Raw genomic sequence first — 19006 nt, 5'->3', positions numbered from 1 at the left:
TGTTTTCTGGAACATCACCAATGGACCTGACGGTTTGTCCATCTTTATGTGGAATGTTGGTGTAGAGGGCTTCTACATCCATAGTGGTCAGGATGGTGTTTTCTGGAACATCACCAATGGATTGTAGTATCCTCAGGAAGTCAGTGGTGTTTCAAAGATAGCTCGGAGTGCTGGTAGCGTAGGGCCTGAGGAGAGAGTCTACATAGCCAGACAGTCCTGCTGTCCGGGTGCCAATGCCTGAGATGATGGGGCATCCAGGGTTTCCAGGTTTATGGATCTTGGGTAGCAGATAGAATACCCCTGGTCGGGTTCTAGGGGGTGTGTCTGTGCAGATTTGGTCTTGTGCTTTTTCAGGGAGTTTCTTGAGCAGATGGGGTAGTTTCTTTTGGGAACTCTCAGTGGGATCAGAGGATAATGGCCTGTAGAATGTGGAGTTAGAGAGCTGCCTAGCAGCCCCTCGTTCATATTGTGACCTATTCATGATGATGACAGCACCTCCTTTGTCAGCCTTTTTGATTATGATGTCAAAGTTGTTCCTGAGGCTGTGGATGGCATTGTGTTCTGCATGGCTGAGGTTATGGGGCAAGTGATGCTGCTTTTCCACAATTTCAGTAAACTTTGTCTCCTCACTGTTTATCCCTTTTTCCAGATCATTTATGAATGTGTTGAACATCATTGGTCCCAGTACAGACCCCGCTATTTACCTCTCTCCACTGTGAAAACTGATCATTTATTTCTACCCTTTGTTTCCTGTCTTTTAACCAGTTACTGATTCATGAGAGGACCTTCCCTCTTATCCTGTCACTGCCTACTTTGCTTAAGAGCCTTTGGTGAGGGACCTTGTTAAAGGCTTTCTGAAACCCCAAATGCATTATATCCAATGAATCACCCTTGTCCACATGTTTGTTGACCCCCTCAAAGAATTCTAATAGATTGGTGAGGCATGATTTCCCTTTACAAGCCATGCTGACTCTTCCCCAATTTATCATGTTCATCTATGTGTCTGATAATTCTGTTCTTTACTGTAGTGTTTTTTTAAGATTGGTGTTACATTAGCTATTTGCCAATTATTTGGTACAGAGGCTGATTTAAATGATAGATTACATACCAAAGATAATAGTTCTGCAATGTCATATCTGAGTTCCTTCAGAACTCTTGAGTGAATATCATCTGGTGCTGGTGAGTTATTACTGTTTAATGTATCAGTTTGTTCCAAAAGCTCCTCTGTTGACCTCAGACTGCGACAGTTCCTCAGATTTGTCACCTAAAAACAATGACTCAAGTATGGGACTCTTGCTCACATCCTCTGCAGTGAAGAGCAATGCAAAGAATTCATTTAGCTTCTCTGCAATAGCCTTGTCTTCCTTGAGTGCTTCTTTAGCACCTTGATCACTCAAAGTCCCCACTGATTGTTTGGCAAGCTTCCTGCTTCTGATGTACTTTAAAAAAAATTGCTGTTTAGTTTTAGTCTGTTTTGCTAATTGCTCTTCAAATCCTTTTTTTGGCTGCTTAATTATACTTGGCTTGCCTGAGTTTATGCTCCTTTCTATTTTCCTCAGTAGGATTTGCCTTCCAATTTTTAAAATGTGTCTTTTTATCTCTAACTTCCTCTTTTACTCTGTTTAGCCTTGGTGCCATTTTTTGGTTCTCTTACTCTTTTTTTTTTTTTTTTTAAATTTGGGGTATACATATAGTTTTAGCCTCTTTTATATACACGGTTAATATTTATAGTTCAGTGAACAAATTATAGTACAGTGGTTCATTTACCTGCTCGTAAAGATGGGAAAAAGCAGTTTCATAAGCAATGGAATTTAATCTATCCTTATTAAAGGGCACAGTCTACATCTGTGCTGTAGAGACTAACTCTGGGGAAGGTAATCTACAAAGGCCCCTGAGAAGAACCCGGTGCTCCCATAAATACGACCTGAACTGTCTGGTTTGTCCTTAGTCAGCTCATTAAATTATAAAATATTGTAGCAAATAAAGCGTGATACTTATTTTCAAATATATGGTTACAAAATACAGTATAGAGCTATTAACTATTGTCTGCTACTAGAAATGTGCACAAAAGGCTGGACTTCAGAGTTGTGTTCCTGTGGTACATTAGGAACAATGAATTTTAGGTCCAACACAGTAAAAATTTGCAATAGAATATGTTTTCATTATTTTCCAGATTAAAATCCTCCTACTGAATTGCTGATTATTTAGTTGAATATCAAATACATATATATTAAAAATTATTGTATAATATTCATATTTATATTCAGAATTAAAATAAAACTCAATTTACAATTCCTCTTTCCCATTTTTTAAAGTATTAATTAGCAAACTAATGAGTCTGGGTGATCACTCTCATGGAACTAAATTAATATCAAATCTGTAATGTGAAGGACATTTCAGAGGAATCATGAATATTACATAGTTGGTTCTGTTAAAATTATTAGCTTAAGATCATTAACCAAACTTCTTTCCACCAGGGCAGGGGGAAACAAATTCTGTTTAAAGGAATTTGTCCTACAGAATGAGAAGATTTTCATTGTCAACACGAACAACACTTAGGTGTATAAATCTGTACATTTACTAAATTTAATATTTACGTGTGTTGGTATTTGCAATTGAAAGTGAAATGGTTGACCTGAGTATTGTGATTTTTCTGGTGTTCTGCAATAGATCCATATGTAAGATTGAATCATTCACCTTGGTCATAATATTACTGGATTTTTTCAAAAGCGAAGGGTATGTCTACACTGCAATTAAATACCTGCAGCTGGCTCATGTCAGCTGACTTGGTCAAAAGGGCTCATGATAAGGGGGTGTTTAACTGTGATGTAGATGCTTGGGTTGGAGCCCAGCTCTGAGATCCTCCACTCTTGCAGAGTCCAAGAGCCCAGGCACCAGCCGAAGCCCGAACGTCTACATCACAGTTAAACACCCCTTAACCCAACTCTCGCAAGCCTGAGTCAGCTGACAGGCCAGTTGTGGATTTTAATTGCAGTGTAGACAAACCCTAAGGTGCCCTGATGTTGCTCTTATGCCACTCTATGTGAGTATCTGACTTACAAAGTGCTGCTTGGATAGGGATGCGCTGAAGTTATTAAGTATTCCGGTAGTAAGATGATAACCTGCTTTAGTCCCTAGCAACAGTGTAGCCCAGAGAATACACTTCTCTTGCTCCAAAATAAAATTAAGGGGGAAGATCACCTACTCTGAGTGTTCAGGAAGCAAATTCCAGCCCATAGTGGACTTGGGGCCAGATCTCCCTCTTCTGTAGGGAAGCCGTTGGAAGAAGTCAAAAGAGCAGAAATACACCATATTTCACAGTGCTTCCTTTAATTGTCCTTGCAAAGTGAGGGATTTGGGCTCCTGTAGAATTCACAGACAGTGAGATCTCCTAATTCCTGTGATCTTGGGCACACAAGGAAGCGCCATTGTTCCCCAGAGACAGGAGCCATTCTGTATGGATGTTCCTGTCTCTACTGGCTCCCATTGCAACCCAGCTCCAGGAGCTGCATTGCCATTGCTGGATCCCCTTGGGTATGTCCACACTGCATGCTAAGCCTGGGTCTATGAGACCCGAACTTGTGGACTCACAAGTGGACTATGGTTTCCTATCCAATGCTTGAGCATCCACACTGCATTGTAAACTTACTGTGTTTCCAGTTGCTGGATCCGGGTTTCACAGCCGTGCTAATGCATCTCTTCTGCACTACACAGACCTTCCATCTCAGGTTGGTCGTTTGATTTGCATCCACTCTGCAAAATGACAGGGCTTATCCCAAGTCACAGTGGGATTCAGACTCTAAGAACTCTCCTAGCTGGGTCCTAGGCCTCGGCTCCACAGTGCTTGCTGATGCAAGTAGACTGATTTGTGTGTGGACAGAGGTGGGGCTTGGGCTCAAACCTGAGTCTCAGCCTGGTCTTAGTTTGCAGTGCAGAGAGACATACCCAAGCTTCTGGCTGCCCAGTAGCATATGCCAGAAGGACACAAGAGGGTTGATGTTACTTCTGGAGGGATTAACTTCTGATAGGAAATCTGACACAATCTCGGAATGGTGCCATAGAAAGCCGCCAGGCTCCTGCTCCATTTGCAACCCCACAGAATCTTTTCTGCACTTAACAGCTGCTGGGTGAGGGAGGCTGGCACCATACATGTTTCTGCTTTCCGCATTTGGGGAGGAGCTCTGCCTGAGGAGAGCCCCAGCATGGATCTGTGGAGATCTTCCCACAGTAGAGCTTATTCTGACCACTGTTTTAATTGCTAACTCTTTTTACACCAAAGGCATATACATAGAGGCAATTTAGAGTCAGGTAAAAAAATGATATTTTCCTATCAAGAATTCTCTTGTTTGGCTGCAAGGTCATTTCTCATTTGTGAAAATGTAGGCAAAGTGGTGTTTAAAGTCCTGTAATTTATTCCTTTGGCCACCACTTCTGAATCTGGCTTCTTACTCTGTCCCACTCCCAACTGCCTTAAATCAAGTAGCTATTGTTCCTAGTTATGTTGTCTGGAGTTATGCATTTTATTCCCAATTATATGGCAACTATTCATGGTGGGCTATCTCCTTCAGTCCTTACTTATTGACCTCAGTGAGAGCACTGCCTCAGTAAGGGCTGCACAATTCCGTCCTGTATAACCAGGAGCAAAATGTATAAAGGTGTTTGGAACAATTTTAATGGACTAGAAATTAGATTCCAAAGGGGGCAGGGCACTGGAGAGAGGAGGCAAAATTGTCTAGAAAACTTAACAGCCGAAGCACAAAATCTGCTTGTCCATACTTCAACATGATGATTGATGATGATAAAGAATGATGACATTTTATTCACCCTTCAAAATATATATAGTACTCACCCCAAGTGAGCAAGTATAATTCTGCAAGGCTGATTTACAGCCACTTTTAATTTGTAAAGGAAGAGATTGACTGGAGCGGGAGATGGGATGGCCTTGTTTTTCTGCTTCATTCCTTTCAATGCAAACATGGTTTGCTGTATTTTCAGGTACCAGTGTGGGTGGATACCATCTGTGGAAAAATGTGCACTGAAGTGTCAAAAAGTAAATGATTGACGCCAGATACAAGTGCTTATTGTGTGTCAGCACTGGCATGCGATGAGTGGGAAAGTATAGTGTATTTTACAAACTGCCCTCCAGCAGCTCTCTCCCAGCTGTGATATTAATATGCATGCTAACTGACAAAATACTGATTAATGTCCAGTGTCAGGCAGTGGTAAAATAGCATCTGTTTTAATATTAATAAATGAGATGACTAGCAATTTCCTGATAGAGATTACTCATGCATTTCATTTGCCGGTGACACAAGTTGATTGCAGTTAGGAGAGAACATGGTACAGTTAAGTTGGGTTACCGTGTACTTACTCAAGCCACAGAGTTCAGATCCAAACCCAGCAATCCTGAAGTTCAGGGGTCTTTGAACTGGGATTTAGGTTTGCCTTATATGAGAGAAGAAGAGACTAAACACAAAGGCCCAGGCGCTCAAATGTATTTAGGCACCTAACTCCCATTGGGTATCCCTTTGAAGAGCTGGGCCAAAGCTGTTAAGATACAAATCTGGATGTTCCCTTCCCCTGAGTTTGGTGTTTTCCTATAACTGGTTTTGGTTCAGACCCATTTCTAGTAGTCACCACTGTATTAAATGGAATAACCTGGAATTTCTGGAACCCGATCCTGGAAGTGACTGCTCATGAGTGGACATCTGTACCCATACAGAGTCCCACTGAAGCCAGTGTGGAGTTATTCACAAGATCTGGGTCTAAAATAACACATTGTTATGAAGTAACTATAGGCCCCAGCCAGCACAAGATATAGGCCTTCCTACATAGGAAAGTTTGGCCTGCTATTGAAGCCCTCAAACAAAGCAAAAAATAAGATCCATGGGAGTTAAACTCAAGGTAGAGGCACAAGGAGAGAGGGGGAAGAGACATAATACAAATAAATTATTTGCTTCATTTGCTCTTCTGTTCCAAGTTCTTGGGACCATCCAGGTCCCAACTCCAGACTCTGAAGTCTACATGTGTTTCTACAACTGTAGCTTTGAACTAACCCCTTTAAATAGGGAGTATCTTCCTAATAAGCTTTTATTTTTCCATATGATGAGAAAAAGGAATTCTTGTCTAATCCAACATGCTGGATATTCACCCTTTTTAATATGATGCAGACTCCAAGATGCTGTTTAAAAGCCTAGGAAGTGCCAGAGCCAGTAAGCCTGGAAGTTTTAGCAGGAGTGGACCCTAAGCAGTTAATTTGTTACCACAGTAAAAGTATTAGTTAGATGGATACCATGGACCTGATTCTGATCTCACACACACTGATTTTACAGCCGAGTATTTCCAGTGACTTAAACAGTTACTCCAGATTTACAGTAGAGAAAGTGTGGCAGGGGGGTGCGGAGGCGAATACATGTAAAGGAGCAATAATCTAAATTATATGCACATGCCTATATACATAGTAGTTTCTTTTTGAATACCACATTAAAAATATACCCTGTTAGATTTATGGCAACAGTATAAACCACTCAGCTAGGAGATTTATTTTTCTTTTTAATACATTGGACCTTTTATAATAAACTTAGCGTGTGACATTCATTTGAAATAGAGATCTAGAAATCTACCTTGGTGATAGATGAAACCATCTATATTAAATACATATATAAACATGGATTTTTAAAATTAAAAAAATCGGGGTCTGTAGATGAAGTACTAATGGGTTTTTTGTTTTTTCTTTGTATTTTTTTTAAGTTCTCATACATATTCCAGTGAGGCTGTGTACAATAAGAACAGAATCAATCTTGTTTTTAGAAATGTAATTTTATTGTTAGTGTGGTGCTGGAGGATTGATCTCAGTATTGTATTGTGTTATGAGAAAGCCAGACTGATTGAATTAAAATGTTAATCTGAGGGATAAATGGAAAGCACCAGCAATTTTTTACATGACTGCTGCACATACAATATAGAGAATGGTGAAATAAGGAAAATTAGCCAGAGAATTGTGCAGGTGACAGATGCTATACAATAGAAATAATGGGCAATACCAAAATACTTTAGATATTGTTTGTATATTTGATTGAAATTGAGATCAAACATTAAATAGTTCCTTTTTCAAATGGAAAGTAATAACCTTGGCATTACAGCTGCCAGCCCTGATTCTGCATTGGTCTATTCATGTGCCATATCAGGGGCCAGCTCAGCACACAGCTTAGAGCAACTTCATAGCTCCTCCGAGTTGCAACAACTTGGAACAACCAGAGGTGAAAGTAAGCCGGTACAGTATACCGGCAAGAGCCAGTATGCCGTGCCGCACCGGACCGGCTTCCCCAGGCTGACACTTTAAAGGGCCCCAGGCTCCCCGCAGCAGCCGGAGCCCCAGGCCCTTTAAAGCACCACCCGAGCCCTGCTGTGGGAGCCCCTGGTGGAAGGGCTCTGGCAGTGATTTAAAGGGCCTGGAGCTCCACTGCGGTAGTGGTGGCCAGAGCCCCGGGCCCTTTAAATTGCGCCGGGGCTCCCAGCTGCCTGTGCAGCTGGGAGCTCCAGGGGTGATTTAAAGGGCCTGGGTAGTTAAAGGCCCTGCCTCTTCTGGTCAAGGCCATGCCCCCCTGCTCAAGACTCCAAGTTACTTTCACCCGTGGGAACAACCTTGTGTGGACCATTATGTTGGTACATAATAGTCAGAGTAGTGCATTCTGGCCCGTCCTGGGGGCAGGAAGGAGTGAGGCACAGAGGAATTATGGGAGCACTGCATCAGCCAGAAAACAGCCCTACACTAGAGTTGTTTTGTATTGACCATATGCACTCCATTTAAGCTCCAGTAGTAACACTGGCTTGGATAGGTTTTCTTGTGAGATCAAATTAGCCATGCCCATATTAAAGGCATTTTGGAGGGTAATATGTATATTTTTCAAAACAACATACTGGCTGATATAGACAATCAAACAGGGCAACCAAAGTATGGTGTGAGAATTAAAACCAAACACCTTTTCTGTAGCAGGTACCATCAGTGAGTTGAAAATTGTTAAAATGATCCATGTCTCATATAAATCTCTCTCTACTTAAAATGTTGTGCTCTGTGGCATCCCTGCAGGTTGATGTGCATGGGGTTACAAGGTCTAAGAGATGCCCTGTGTGAATGGCTTTAATTTTTGCCCCCTACGTATATGAAAGTTGATACTATAATAGAAGGAACTCATTTGTGCATTGGTTCCATTTGATTAAAAAGTCAGCAAGAGAGGGTTGCATCATCAACCTGATATACGTGGGAAGCGCTAATGAAGTTGTGTGGTTATATCCCTGGCACCATGGTGGGAGAATATTCACACAAGCAGGTGTGAGAGAATGAAGTGACTGGGATCAACTCCTCCCCTTCCCCCAGTTCAATAGAGTGTGCACCTCTCCTCTCGAGTTAAAAACTGAATATAGTTTTCAGTGGTAGCCGTGTTAGTCTGTATCAGCAAAAACAATGAGTCCTTGTGGCCCCTTAGAGACTGACACATTTATTTGGGCGTAAGCTTTCGTGGGCTAGAACTCACTTCATCAGCTGAATGAAGTAAAAGATACAGGAACAGGTATAAATACATGAAAGGATGTGGGTTGGCTTTACCAAGTGTTAGGTCAGTCTAACGAGATAAATCAATTAACAGCAGGATACCAAGGGAGGAGAAATAACTTTTGAAGTGGTAAGAGAGTGGCCCATTACAGACAGTTGACAAGAAGGTGTGAGTAACTTTTAAGCACCGTGCTTCAAATTTCAGTGCAGCAATGTGGCACTGCCATGCGCACACCCTCCCTTGTTTTTGAGCCAGTGGAGTCACTCTTTTAAAAGGAAGGAAAAAGAAAACCACCTTTGCTTCATTCAGATACTGCTGAACTATGCTAGAAAAATACCAGCTGCAGGAAATTCAGTTTAACTGGGACAAAAAATGATTTGCGCCCACCAGCTTATTTAAGATAGCATCTTTTTTCAATCAGTACGAAGAACATCTTGGGCTTCCATCTATTTTCTTTTTTCCACAGGGATCCTAATCATTCTTCAGTACCTTATCATTATTATGAACCTTTGGGACCTGATGAATGTACAATGTACATTTCACACGAGCGGGGACGAAAGGGCAGCCATCATCGTTTTATCACAGAGAAACGAGTGTTTGAGAACTGGGCACGGACATTCAATATTCACTTTTTTCAACCAGACTGGAAACCAGAATCACTTACGATAAATCACCTGGAGATTAAACCCGTGTTCTGAGGAATGAACGCACAAGACTGCAATCACAATCACCTACTGTATCAGGCTTCAGGGTACTGAACCTCGCAGAAGAGCAAAGCAATCTAAAAAAGCAAGGTTAACAGGATTTGTGGGTGGAAACTGCTACAATATTCAGGAAGTTCTTGCGAAGAAATACATAAAAGGACATTTTGTATCCAATTGTATCATAATCCAATAATTAACATTGTCTGGCCAGCTCACCTCCTGTAAAGTATGTGATCTGTAAAAAACAACTTGACTATCGTTAATGGGATGTTTAATTCATTATAGTTTTTTAAAGCACGTTGCCACTGAATTTTCATAGTGAAAACTTAAAATACTTATTTAATGGAGGTTTTTATGCAGGCTAGGCCAGTATTTTTCTAATTCACAATTATGTGATTATCTTTCATAAGCCTACAAACCCAAAATTTATTGCTGGTCGTATAGAAAGGTCTAGCTTCTTGTTTATAAGTTTTTTCCTTTGAAAAATATGATTCTATTGAGCATGTAATTAATATTTGATCTGTAAATGTTGTATTTCTTTTTAAATTGCCGGGCTCCACTCCAATATAGAGTCTTTAACGGCAAAAAAATTCCCGTGTGATGATCATGTGAGAGACGGTACAATCTGACATTTCACATTAATATGAAAATGACAAAGAAGATTCCTTTTGATGTAAATGTGCACTTGCTGCTATGATGTCAGGCTGCTCTTTCTTAATGGAGAGGGAGTAGAGGGCAGGGCAAGGTTTACTAGATTGTATCCTGGGATATCGCCACCATCTGTGGCACTGTGCATATAATTAAGACTGAAAAATGAGAGGGGCCACTTCAGGAGGTCAGAGGACTCTCAGTAACTCCATCATTCTGTTTGGCCTTTTATATTTCCCACTAACTCTGTAATGCTCCCATTTCCAGATGCAATCTGCAAGACAGCCTGCAATGGATTAAGAGTACATGAACTGAATCCTTCCCCTACGATAGGTACTTACGTGATGTTCCTAAGTCTACACCAACCAGCAGAATAGAAATTGTTTGGCATCAATTACATGAGATATAACATTACCACTTCAAACTCTCTCCTATCTATTTCCCCAGTAACTTTCTTCTCATAGATCCTGGGTCACAGTGAGGTTAGGAGCCTGAGTGGATTGAGATCAGTGGTTCTGAGACTGTCCTCTTGAGGACAAAAAGTAGCAAACAGGGCAGGTTCTTCATGATGCACATGTGGCTAGTTCCTGTGAATTACAGTGGTGGACACTAATAGTTCTATATAAATCACAGTGGGTCTTATTGGGTTATAATGGCTTGCACAGAAAGATGGATTTCATTTCCTGTTTCAGAGTAGCAGCCGTGTTAGTCTGTATTCGCAAAAAGAAAAGGAGTACTTGTGGCACCTTAGATACTAACAAATTTATTTATTCATCCGATGAAGTGAGCTGTAGCTCACGAAAGCTTATGCTCAAATAAATTTGTTAGTCGCTAAGGTGCCACAAGTACTCCTTTTCTTTTCCTGTGTTATTTGTCCTTTCAACTCCCAACTACTAAAACTCAATCACTTTTTCAAAGTAATTTCTGGGAGTAATTTACTTATTACATGAGTACTATAATTCAGGCGATAAAGCTCCTTCATTGTACAGTGAAACCAAAACTATTATTAATGGTTGATCTTAAAATGTCAAAAGTCAGGAAACTCAAAAGTGAGGTGCAATACCCCGAGGCAGTGGGATCACACTGGGTGTACACAATTTGCCCAAATTCACACCTGATGGGAGTAGCTGCACCTCCTGTGGAAGTCTCTGCTTCATACTCAGCCAGGACATAAACAGTGGTGGCATGTGGTTAGAAAATGGGTCACATAGCATAATTTGCACCAATTTAGCATTCAGTGGAGTCTAAACCATAACTGCAAGGAGGTGGAAGGGATGCAGCAAGTAGGATAGAGCAGTCCTTCTCCTTTGTCTCAGTTGGTATTTTCCCCCTGCTGCTTACCCCTTCAGTCTGCAAACCCCTGAATGCAAAACTAGTACAAGTTACACTACTTGCCCATTATTTTCCCCCATTCTCTGGCCAATTTTCAGCTGATGTTTAATTTCCACCATTTAGAGAAGGGGTTCTCAAACTTCATTGCACCATGACCCTCTTCTGACAACAAAAATTACTACACAACTCCAGAAGGGGGGACCGAAGCTTGAGCCTGCCTGAGCCCTGCTGCCTCAGATTGGGGGGAGGGTGAGGGGGGCAAAGCCTGAGCCTCATCACCCGGGCAAGGGTGGGGGCAAAGCTGAGGCAAGGGGCCTGTAACCTGAGCCCAGCAACCCAGGGCTGAAGCACTCGGACTTCAGCTTCTGCCCTAGGTGGTGCAGCTCGGGCTTTGTCCCCGGGTGCTGGGGCTCAGACTTCAGCTTCAGTCCTGGGCCCCAGCAAGTCTAAGCCAGCCCTCACAACCCCATTAAAATGGGGTCATGACCTGCTTTGGGGTCCCGACTCTCAGTTTAGGGTGACAAGGAGTCTGGGGGCACCTTAAAGACTAATAGATTTATTTGGGCATAAACTTTCATGGGTAAAAAAGCCACTTCTTCAGATGTTTAGGGTGAGCCTCCCAGCCTAGGTAGACAGACACACACTAGCTCAAGTTGAGGTCACCTACTAAAAACGAGCACTGAGGATGTTGTGGCACAAGCAGTGCCATGGGCTAGTCACCGGAGTACAAGCCCTCTTGACACCCCCACTGGCCCCACCAGATCCCTACTCACGTGGCTAGCCTGTGTCATAATGTCCACACCGCTATTTTAAGCACATTAGCTTGAGCAGAGGTAGCTTGTGGGCAGGCAGGCATGGTCCCAGCTACCGTGAAGACATACCCTTAGTGACTGTGTTTTATTCCTCTCATGTTATGTCATGGCACCTTAGAAAGAAAAGAATGGATTTTTAAACTGATTATGTGAAGAGCCATTTCACCCTGGCTACTGGCGGCATAGCCCACACATAGTGCTAAAATTGGTGAACTTTAGTCAAATTGATTTACAGAACATGTTAATTGTCACTGTAAAAGATTTTGTTATAGATTACAATGGCTTCTAAGCTGCCATAGTGACCTGTCTTTTAGTGACTTTATTATTGGTTTAATGCTAAAAGGATTTTGGACGTGGTAAAATATAGCACTGTTAGGGTATGTCTACACTGCAAAAAGAAACTGGCAGCACACAGTCTCAGAGCCCAGTCCCTTGGCTGCGACTCAGGCTCTGGGACTAAAAATAGACTAAAGTAGAGACGATCAGGCTCGGGTTGGTGCCCAGGCTGTGAGTCCCTCCATCCTTGCTGGGTTTTAGAGGCCAGGATCCAGCCCGAGGCCGATCAGCTAAACTGCTATTTTTAGTCCCACAGCCTAAGCCCAAGTAGTCGGACCCAGTCCAGCCGCAGCTGTGCTGCAGCTCTTTCATTGCAGAGTCAATGTAGCCTGAGGTCTTCTATCACTGTGTAGCTGTCAGGCTTGCATGCGCTATGCCGCCATAGTAAAAGTCCCTAAGAAATTGTAGTTAAATATGGGTTAAATAGTGTACTCGACCCTTTTCTATATTAACTAGGAATTGCCAGCCTGGATTAGCAGCAAGGTCCAGCTCATCTAGGGTCCTGTCACCAACAATGGCCAGTACCAGATACTTTGAGGTGGAGTGGGGGAGGGAGACAACACTGCAGGAGGCAGTTGTGGGATAATCTTTAATAGTTAGAGACTGGATTTAGCCCTGAAGCAGGAGGTTTAATATCAGCAGTAACTAATCTGGTGGCTCCTGTTACCCATTAACTGGCCAATGACTCCTGTAAGATATTTAGGTGCCTAGCTGCTTCATTAGATGCCTAACACCTCCATTTAGGAGCCACTGACTTTTTTCAAAACTGCCACTCTGCTGCTATCTAACCCTAAGTCCTGTAGGTGCCTATGAGTTCTCCGATCAGCATTCACAAACCACCTCAGCCCACAGGTCACCCCCCCAGCTAACATGCAGTTTAGGCTGCGTGTCCCCATCTTGTCAGTGGGGCCTGCTCCCATAGGCATGCACTGACCATGTAGCTGGGGGTGGTGGGGTAGGGTGAGGCTGGATGCAGGCCACTGGTAAGTAGGGTTGCCAAGTTGCTAATGGCACAAAACTGAACACCCCTGCTCCGCCCCTTCTCTGAGGCCACCCCCCCGCCTCCACGCTCTCCGTCCCCCCCCTTCTTCTGTTGCTTGCTCTCCCCCACCCTCACCTCACTTTCATGGGGGGGGGAAGAGGGCTACGAGCTGGGGAAGGGGGCCGTGGATTTGGGGTGCAGGAGGGGATTCAGGGCTGGGCCAGGAGGATGGGGGGGAGCTCTGGGAGGCAGTTTGGGTGTAGGAGGGGGCTGTGGTGGCAGGGGGCAAGGATGAGGGGGTTTGTGGTACAGGAGGGGCCTCAGGGCTGGGGTTGGGGTGTTGGGAGGGAGTGTGGGTGGGGGAGGGGACCGGGGGTGAGGGGTTGGGGTGCGGGATCCACGGGGCACTTACCACAACTCCCTGCAGCTTCTAGGTCAGAGGTTGGCAAACTACTGCCCCGGGGGCCCGTCCTGCCTGGCCCTTGAGCCTCCGGCTGGGGAGACTGTTCCCCCCTCCCCCACAGCCTCAGCTCGCTGTGCCGCCAGTACTCTGGGCTGCGAGCTCCTGCCGGGCAGCGCGGCTGCGAGACCCGCCAGCCTGCCCCGTGTTCTAGCCTGCGCGGCGGTGTGGCCAGGCCTGGTGCTCTGAGCGGCATGGTAAGAGGGCGGGGAGCGGGGGATAAGGAGCTGTTGGGGAGCAGGGGGTGATTGGGGGGGAGGGGCGGCTGTCAGGGGGCAGGAGTGTGGATAGGGGATGGGATACCAGGGGGCGGGTTTAGGGGGTAGGGGTCCCAGGAGGGGGGGGGCAGTCAGGGGACAATGGGGGGGTTGGATCGGTGGGGGGCAGACTGTTTGCTGAGGCACAGCCTTCCCTACCTGGCCCTCCATACAGTTTTGGAGCCCCGATGTGGCCCTCAGGCCAAAAAGTTTGCCCACTCCTGCCCTGAAGTCTCAGATGCCAACAAGCTAGCCACCTAGCCAAGCCCATAGGAAATGCTGAGGTGAGGGGTGTAGTCTTATCTCTGCCCATAGGCAGTGGATGGAGCTTCCCCTAGGGGAGGCTATCCCCCGTCTGCCTTTTCTAGCCAAGGGCCCCTCCCCACTCTGTGCTCTCTGCCTCTCCCTGTGGCAGGGGGGAGGAGATCTGGGCCCAGCCCCTTTCCCCCCAACCCCCCCAGCTCAGTCAGGGCCACTGGGTGGGGGAGAAGCACTGAGCGCCTGGTCAGGGCCACAGGACTGAGCACTCACCTCCACCCCCTATGACCCTAGCCAGGTGGGAGGGGGTGCTGGAGCATGAATCCCCTCCCCCACCCTATTCCACCCCCTCCACTCTGCCTCTTTCCCTCCCTGCAATCACCTGAGGTCAGAAATGCCTTCAGACCTGGGGCCGTGGTGGGGGATTTTTTTTCAGGGGACCAGGACTCTGTCACTCCTTCCTCCAGCAGGAGTTTGCCTGGGACTGGTAAGTATCCGAGTGTGTGTTTGTTTGCTTGCTTGCTGAGGAAGTATCCGAGCGTGTGTTTGCTGGGGGGGCAGTGTGAGAGCCTGAGTGAGTGTCTGATTGGCTGCTAGCCTGCAGGGGGCGGGCAGTAGGGTGTCTGTTTGTTTGCGACAGGGAAGCCTGGCTGTTTAAAAATAGCCAGAGCTTCGCGAACCAGCTGAGCGGTGGAGAACCAGCTGAGCAGCGGGGACAGCAGAGCAGCTCACAGCAGGAGTTTGCCTGGGAGTTCGCATGGAGTGAGCCCAGTGAGGCTTACGTCTTGCAAACTGCTCTGAGGAAGCTCATAGTAGGAAGGTGATATGGAAGGGGGGGGTTCAGCTGTTGTGACCTGCACTGGATGTGCCATGTTTGTCTTTCTTCCACAGGACAGAAGCGACTTTGTCTGTACAAAGTGCAAGCTGGTCTCCATATTGGAAGAGAAGATTGAAGGTCTGGAGCAACAGATAACAACCCTGCGTTGCATACGGGAAACTGAGGATTTTCTGGACAAAACTCAGGATAGGCTTCTAGGGGCACAAAGCTCTACAGATATAGAGCAGGTTGCACAGAGGAGCCAAGAGGCCAGTGAAGAAGCTTGGCAACATGTGACCTCCAGAAGAGGTAAGCGGAATGTCCGGGTTCCAGTAACACAGACACAGGTAACTAACCGCTTTCATGTTCTCTCCACAGGTATCATTGCGGAGAGTGGACCAGATGATATGTCTGGGGCGAGAAAGCAGAAGGAGACTCCGCTGGTTGGAAGGCATGAGATGCGCTGTCCTGAGGTTGGGAGTTCCACGACCACCACTCCCAAGAGGAGAAGGCGGGTGGTGGTGGTCGGGGACTCTCTCCTCCGGGGGACTGAGTCATCTATCTGCCGCCCTGACCGGGAAAACCGAGAAGTCTGCTGCTTGCCGGGGGCTAAGATTCACGATGTGACGGAGAGACTGCCGAGACTCATCAAGCCCTCAGATCGCTACCCCTTCCTGCTTCTCCACGTGGGCACCAATGATACTGCCAAGAATGACCTTGAGCGGATCACTGCGGACTATGTGGCTCTAGGAAGAAGGATAAAGGAGTTGGAGGCGCAAGTGGTGTTCTCGTCCATCCTCCCCGTGGAAGGAAAAGGCCTAGGTAGGGAGCGTCGAATCGTGGAAGTCAACGAATGGCTACGCAGGTGGTGTCGGAGAGAAGGCTTTGGATTCTTCGACCATGGGATGGTGTTCCAAGAAGGAGTGCTAGGCAGAGACGGGCTCCACTTAACGAAGAGAGGGAAGAGCATCTTCGCGAGCAGGCTGGCTAACCTAGTGAGGAGGGCTTTAAACTAGGTTCACCGGGGGAAGGAGACTAAAGCCCTGAGGTAAGTGGGAAAGCGGGATACCGGGAGGAAGCACAGGCAGGAATGTCTGTGAGGGGAGGGCTCCTGCCTCATACTGGGAATGAGGGGCGATCAACAGGTTATCTCAAGTGCTTATATACAAATGCACAAAGCCTTGGAAACAAGCAGGGAGAACTGGAGGTCCTGGTGATGTCAAAGAACTATGACGTGATCGGAATAACAGAGACTTGGTGGGATAACTCACATGACTGGAGTACTGTCATGGATGGATATAAACTGTTCAGGAAGGACAGGCAGGGCAGAAAAGGTGGGGGAGTAGCACTGTATGTAAGGGAGCAGTATGACTGCTCAGAGCTCCGGTACGAAACTGCAGAAAAACCTGAGTGTCTCTGGATTAAGTTTAGAAGTGTGTGCAACAAGAGTGATGTAGTGGTGGGAGTCTGCTATAGACCACCGGACCAGGGGGATGAGGTAGATGAGGCTTTCTTCCGGCAGCTCACGGAAGCTACTGGATCGCATGCCCTGATTCTCATGGGTGACTTTAATTTTCCTGATATCTGCTGGGAGAGCAATACAGCGGTGCATAGACAATCCAGGAAGTTTTTGGAAAGCGTAGGGGACAATTTCCTGGCGCAAGTGCTAGAGGAGCCAACTAGGGGGGGCGCTTTTCTTGACCTGCTGCTCACAAACCGGGTAGAATTAGTGGGAGAAGCAAAAGTGGATGGGAATCTGGGAGGCAGTGACCATGAGTTGGTTGAGTTCAGGATCCTGACACAGGGAAGAAAGGTAAGCAGCACGATACGGACCCTGGACTTCAGGAAAGCAGACTTCGACTCCCTCAGGAAACGGATGGCCAGGATCCCCTGGGGGACTAACTTGAAGGGGAAAGGAGTCCAGGAGAGCTGGCTGTATTTCAAGGAATCCCTGTTGAGATTACAGGGACAAACCATCCCGATGAGTCGAAAGAATAGTAAATATGGCAGGCGACCAGCTTGGCTTAATGGTGAAATCTTAGCGGATCTTAAACATAAAAAAGAAGCTTACAAGAAGTGGAAGGTTGGACATATGACCAGGGAAGAGTATAAAAATATTGCTCGGGCATGTAGGAATGTTATCAGGAGGGCCAAATCGCACCTGGAGCTGCAGCTAGCCAGAGATGTCAAGAGTAACAAGAAGGGTTTCTTCAGGTATGTTGGCAACAAGAAGAAAGCCAAGGAATGTGTGGGCCCCTTACTGAATGAGGGAGGCAAACTAGTGACAGAGGATGTGGAAAAAGCTAATGTACTCAATGCTTTTTTTGCCTCTGTTTTCACTAACAAGGTTAGCTCCCAGACTGCTACGCTGGGCATCACAAAATGGGGAAGAGATGGACAGCCCTCTGTGGAGATAGAGGTGGTTATGGACTATTTAGAAAAGCTGGACGTGCACAAGTCCATGGGGCCGGACGAGTTGCATCCGAGAGTGCTGAAGGAACTGGCGGCTGTGATTGCAGAGCCATTGGCCATTATCTTTGAAAACTCGTGGCGAACCGGGGAAGTCCCGGATGACTGGAAAAAGGCTAATGTAGTGCCAATCTTTAAAAAAGGGAAGAAGGAGGATCCTGGGAACTACAGGCCAGTCAGCCTCACTTCAGTCCCTGGAAAAATCATGGAGCAGGTCCTCAAAGAATCAATCCTGAAGCACTTGCATGAGAGGAAAGTGATCAGGAACAGCCAGCATGGATTCACCAAGGGAAGGTCATGCCTGACTAATCTAATCGCCTTCTATGATGAGATTACTGGTTCTGTGGATGAAGGGAAAGCAGTGGATGTATTGTTTCTTGACTTTAGCAAAGCTTTTGACACGGTCTCCCACAGTATTCTTGTCAGCAAGTTAAGGAAGTATGGGCTGGATGAATGCACTACAAGGTGGGTAGAAAGCTGGCTAGATTGTCGGGCTCAACGGGTAGTTATCAATGGCTCCATGTCTAGTTGGCAGCCGGTATCAAGTGGAGTGCCCCAAGGGTCGGTCCTGGGGCCGGTTTTGTTCAATATCTTCATAAATGATCTGGAGGATGGTGTGGATTGCACTCTCAGCAAATTTGCAGATGATACTAAACTGGGAGGAGTGGTAGATACGCTGGAGGGGAGGGATAGGATACAGAAGGACCTAGACAAATTGGAGGATTGGGCCAAAAGAAATCTGATGAGGTTCAATAAGGATAAGTGCAGGGTCCTGCACTTAGGACGGAAGAACCCAATGCACAGCTACAGACTAGGGACCGAATGGCTAGGCAGCAGTTCTGCGGAAAAGGACCTAGGGGTGACAGTGGACGAGAAGCTGGATATGAGTCAGCAGTGTGCCCTTGTTGCCAAGAAGGCCAATGGCATTTTGGGATGCATAAGTAGGGGCATAGCGAGCAGATGGAGGGACGTGATCGTTCCCCTCTATTCGACATTGGTGAGGCCTCATCTGGAGTACTGTGTCCAGTTTTGGGCCCCACACTTCAAGAAGGATGTGGATAAATTGGAGAGAGTCCAGCGAAGGGCAACAAAAATGATTAGGGGTCTGGAACACATGAGTTATGAGGAGAGGCTGAGGGAGCTGGGATTGTTTAGCCTGCAGAAGAGAAGAATGAGGGGGGATTTGATAGCTGCTTTCAACTACCTGAAAGGGGGTTCCAAAGAGGATGGCTCTAGACTGTTCTCAATGGTATCAGATGACAGAACGAGGAGTAATGGTCTCAAGCTGCAGTGGGGGAGGTTTAGATTGGATATTAGGAAAAACTTTTTCACTAAGAGGGTGGTGAAACACTGGAATGCGTTACCTAGGGAGGTGGTAG

General features: G+C 45.9%; 1 protein-coding gene across 2 annotated transcripts in view; it reads left to right on the top strand.

Annotated features, from left to right (window-relative positions):
- The window catches only part of ST6GALNAC5 (ST6 N-acetylgalactosaminide alpha-2,6-sialyltransferase 5), an 89558-nt gene extending 79529 nt beyond the window's left edge, over positions 1-10029 (top strand). Inside the window, exon 6 of one of the 2 annotated variants that reach the window (XM_048861288.2) lies at positions 9019-10029. In XM_048861288.2, the coding sequence (XP_048717245.1) occupies positions 9019-9250 (232 nt within the window). In that variant the 3' untranslated portion in view covers positions 9251-10029. The remainder of the gene's footprint in view (positions 1-9018) is intronic. The other variant, XM_048861289.2, reaches the window with a different exon arrangement.
- Positions 10030-19006: the final 8977 nt, after the last annotated feature.

This window comes from Caretta caretta, chromosome 8 (genome assembly GCF_965140235.1).
Source record: "Caretta caretta isolate rCarCar2 chromosome 8, rCarCar1.hap1, whole genome shotgun sequence".
NCBI lineage: Eukaryota > Metazoa > Chordata > Testudines > Cheloniidae > Caretta > Caretta caretta.
Note: the sequence above shows the minus strand (reverse complement) of the source record. Positions and strands in the feature narration are given on the sequence as shown.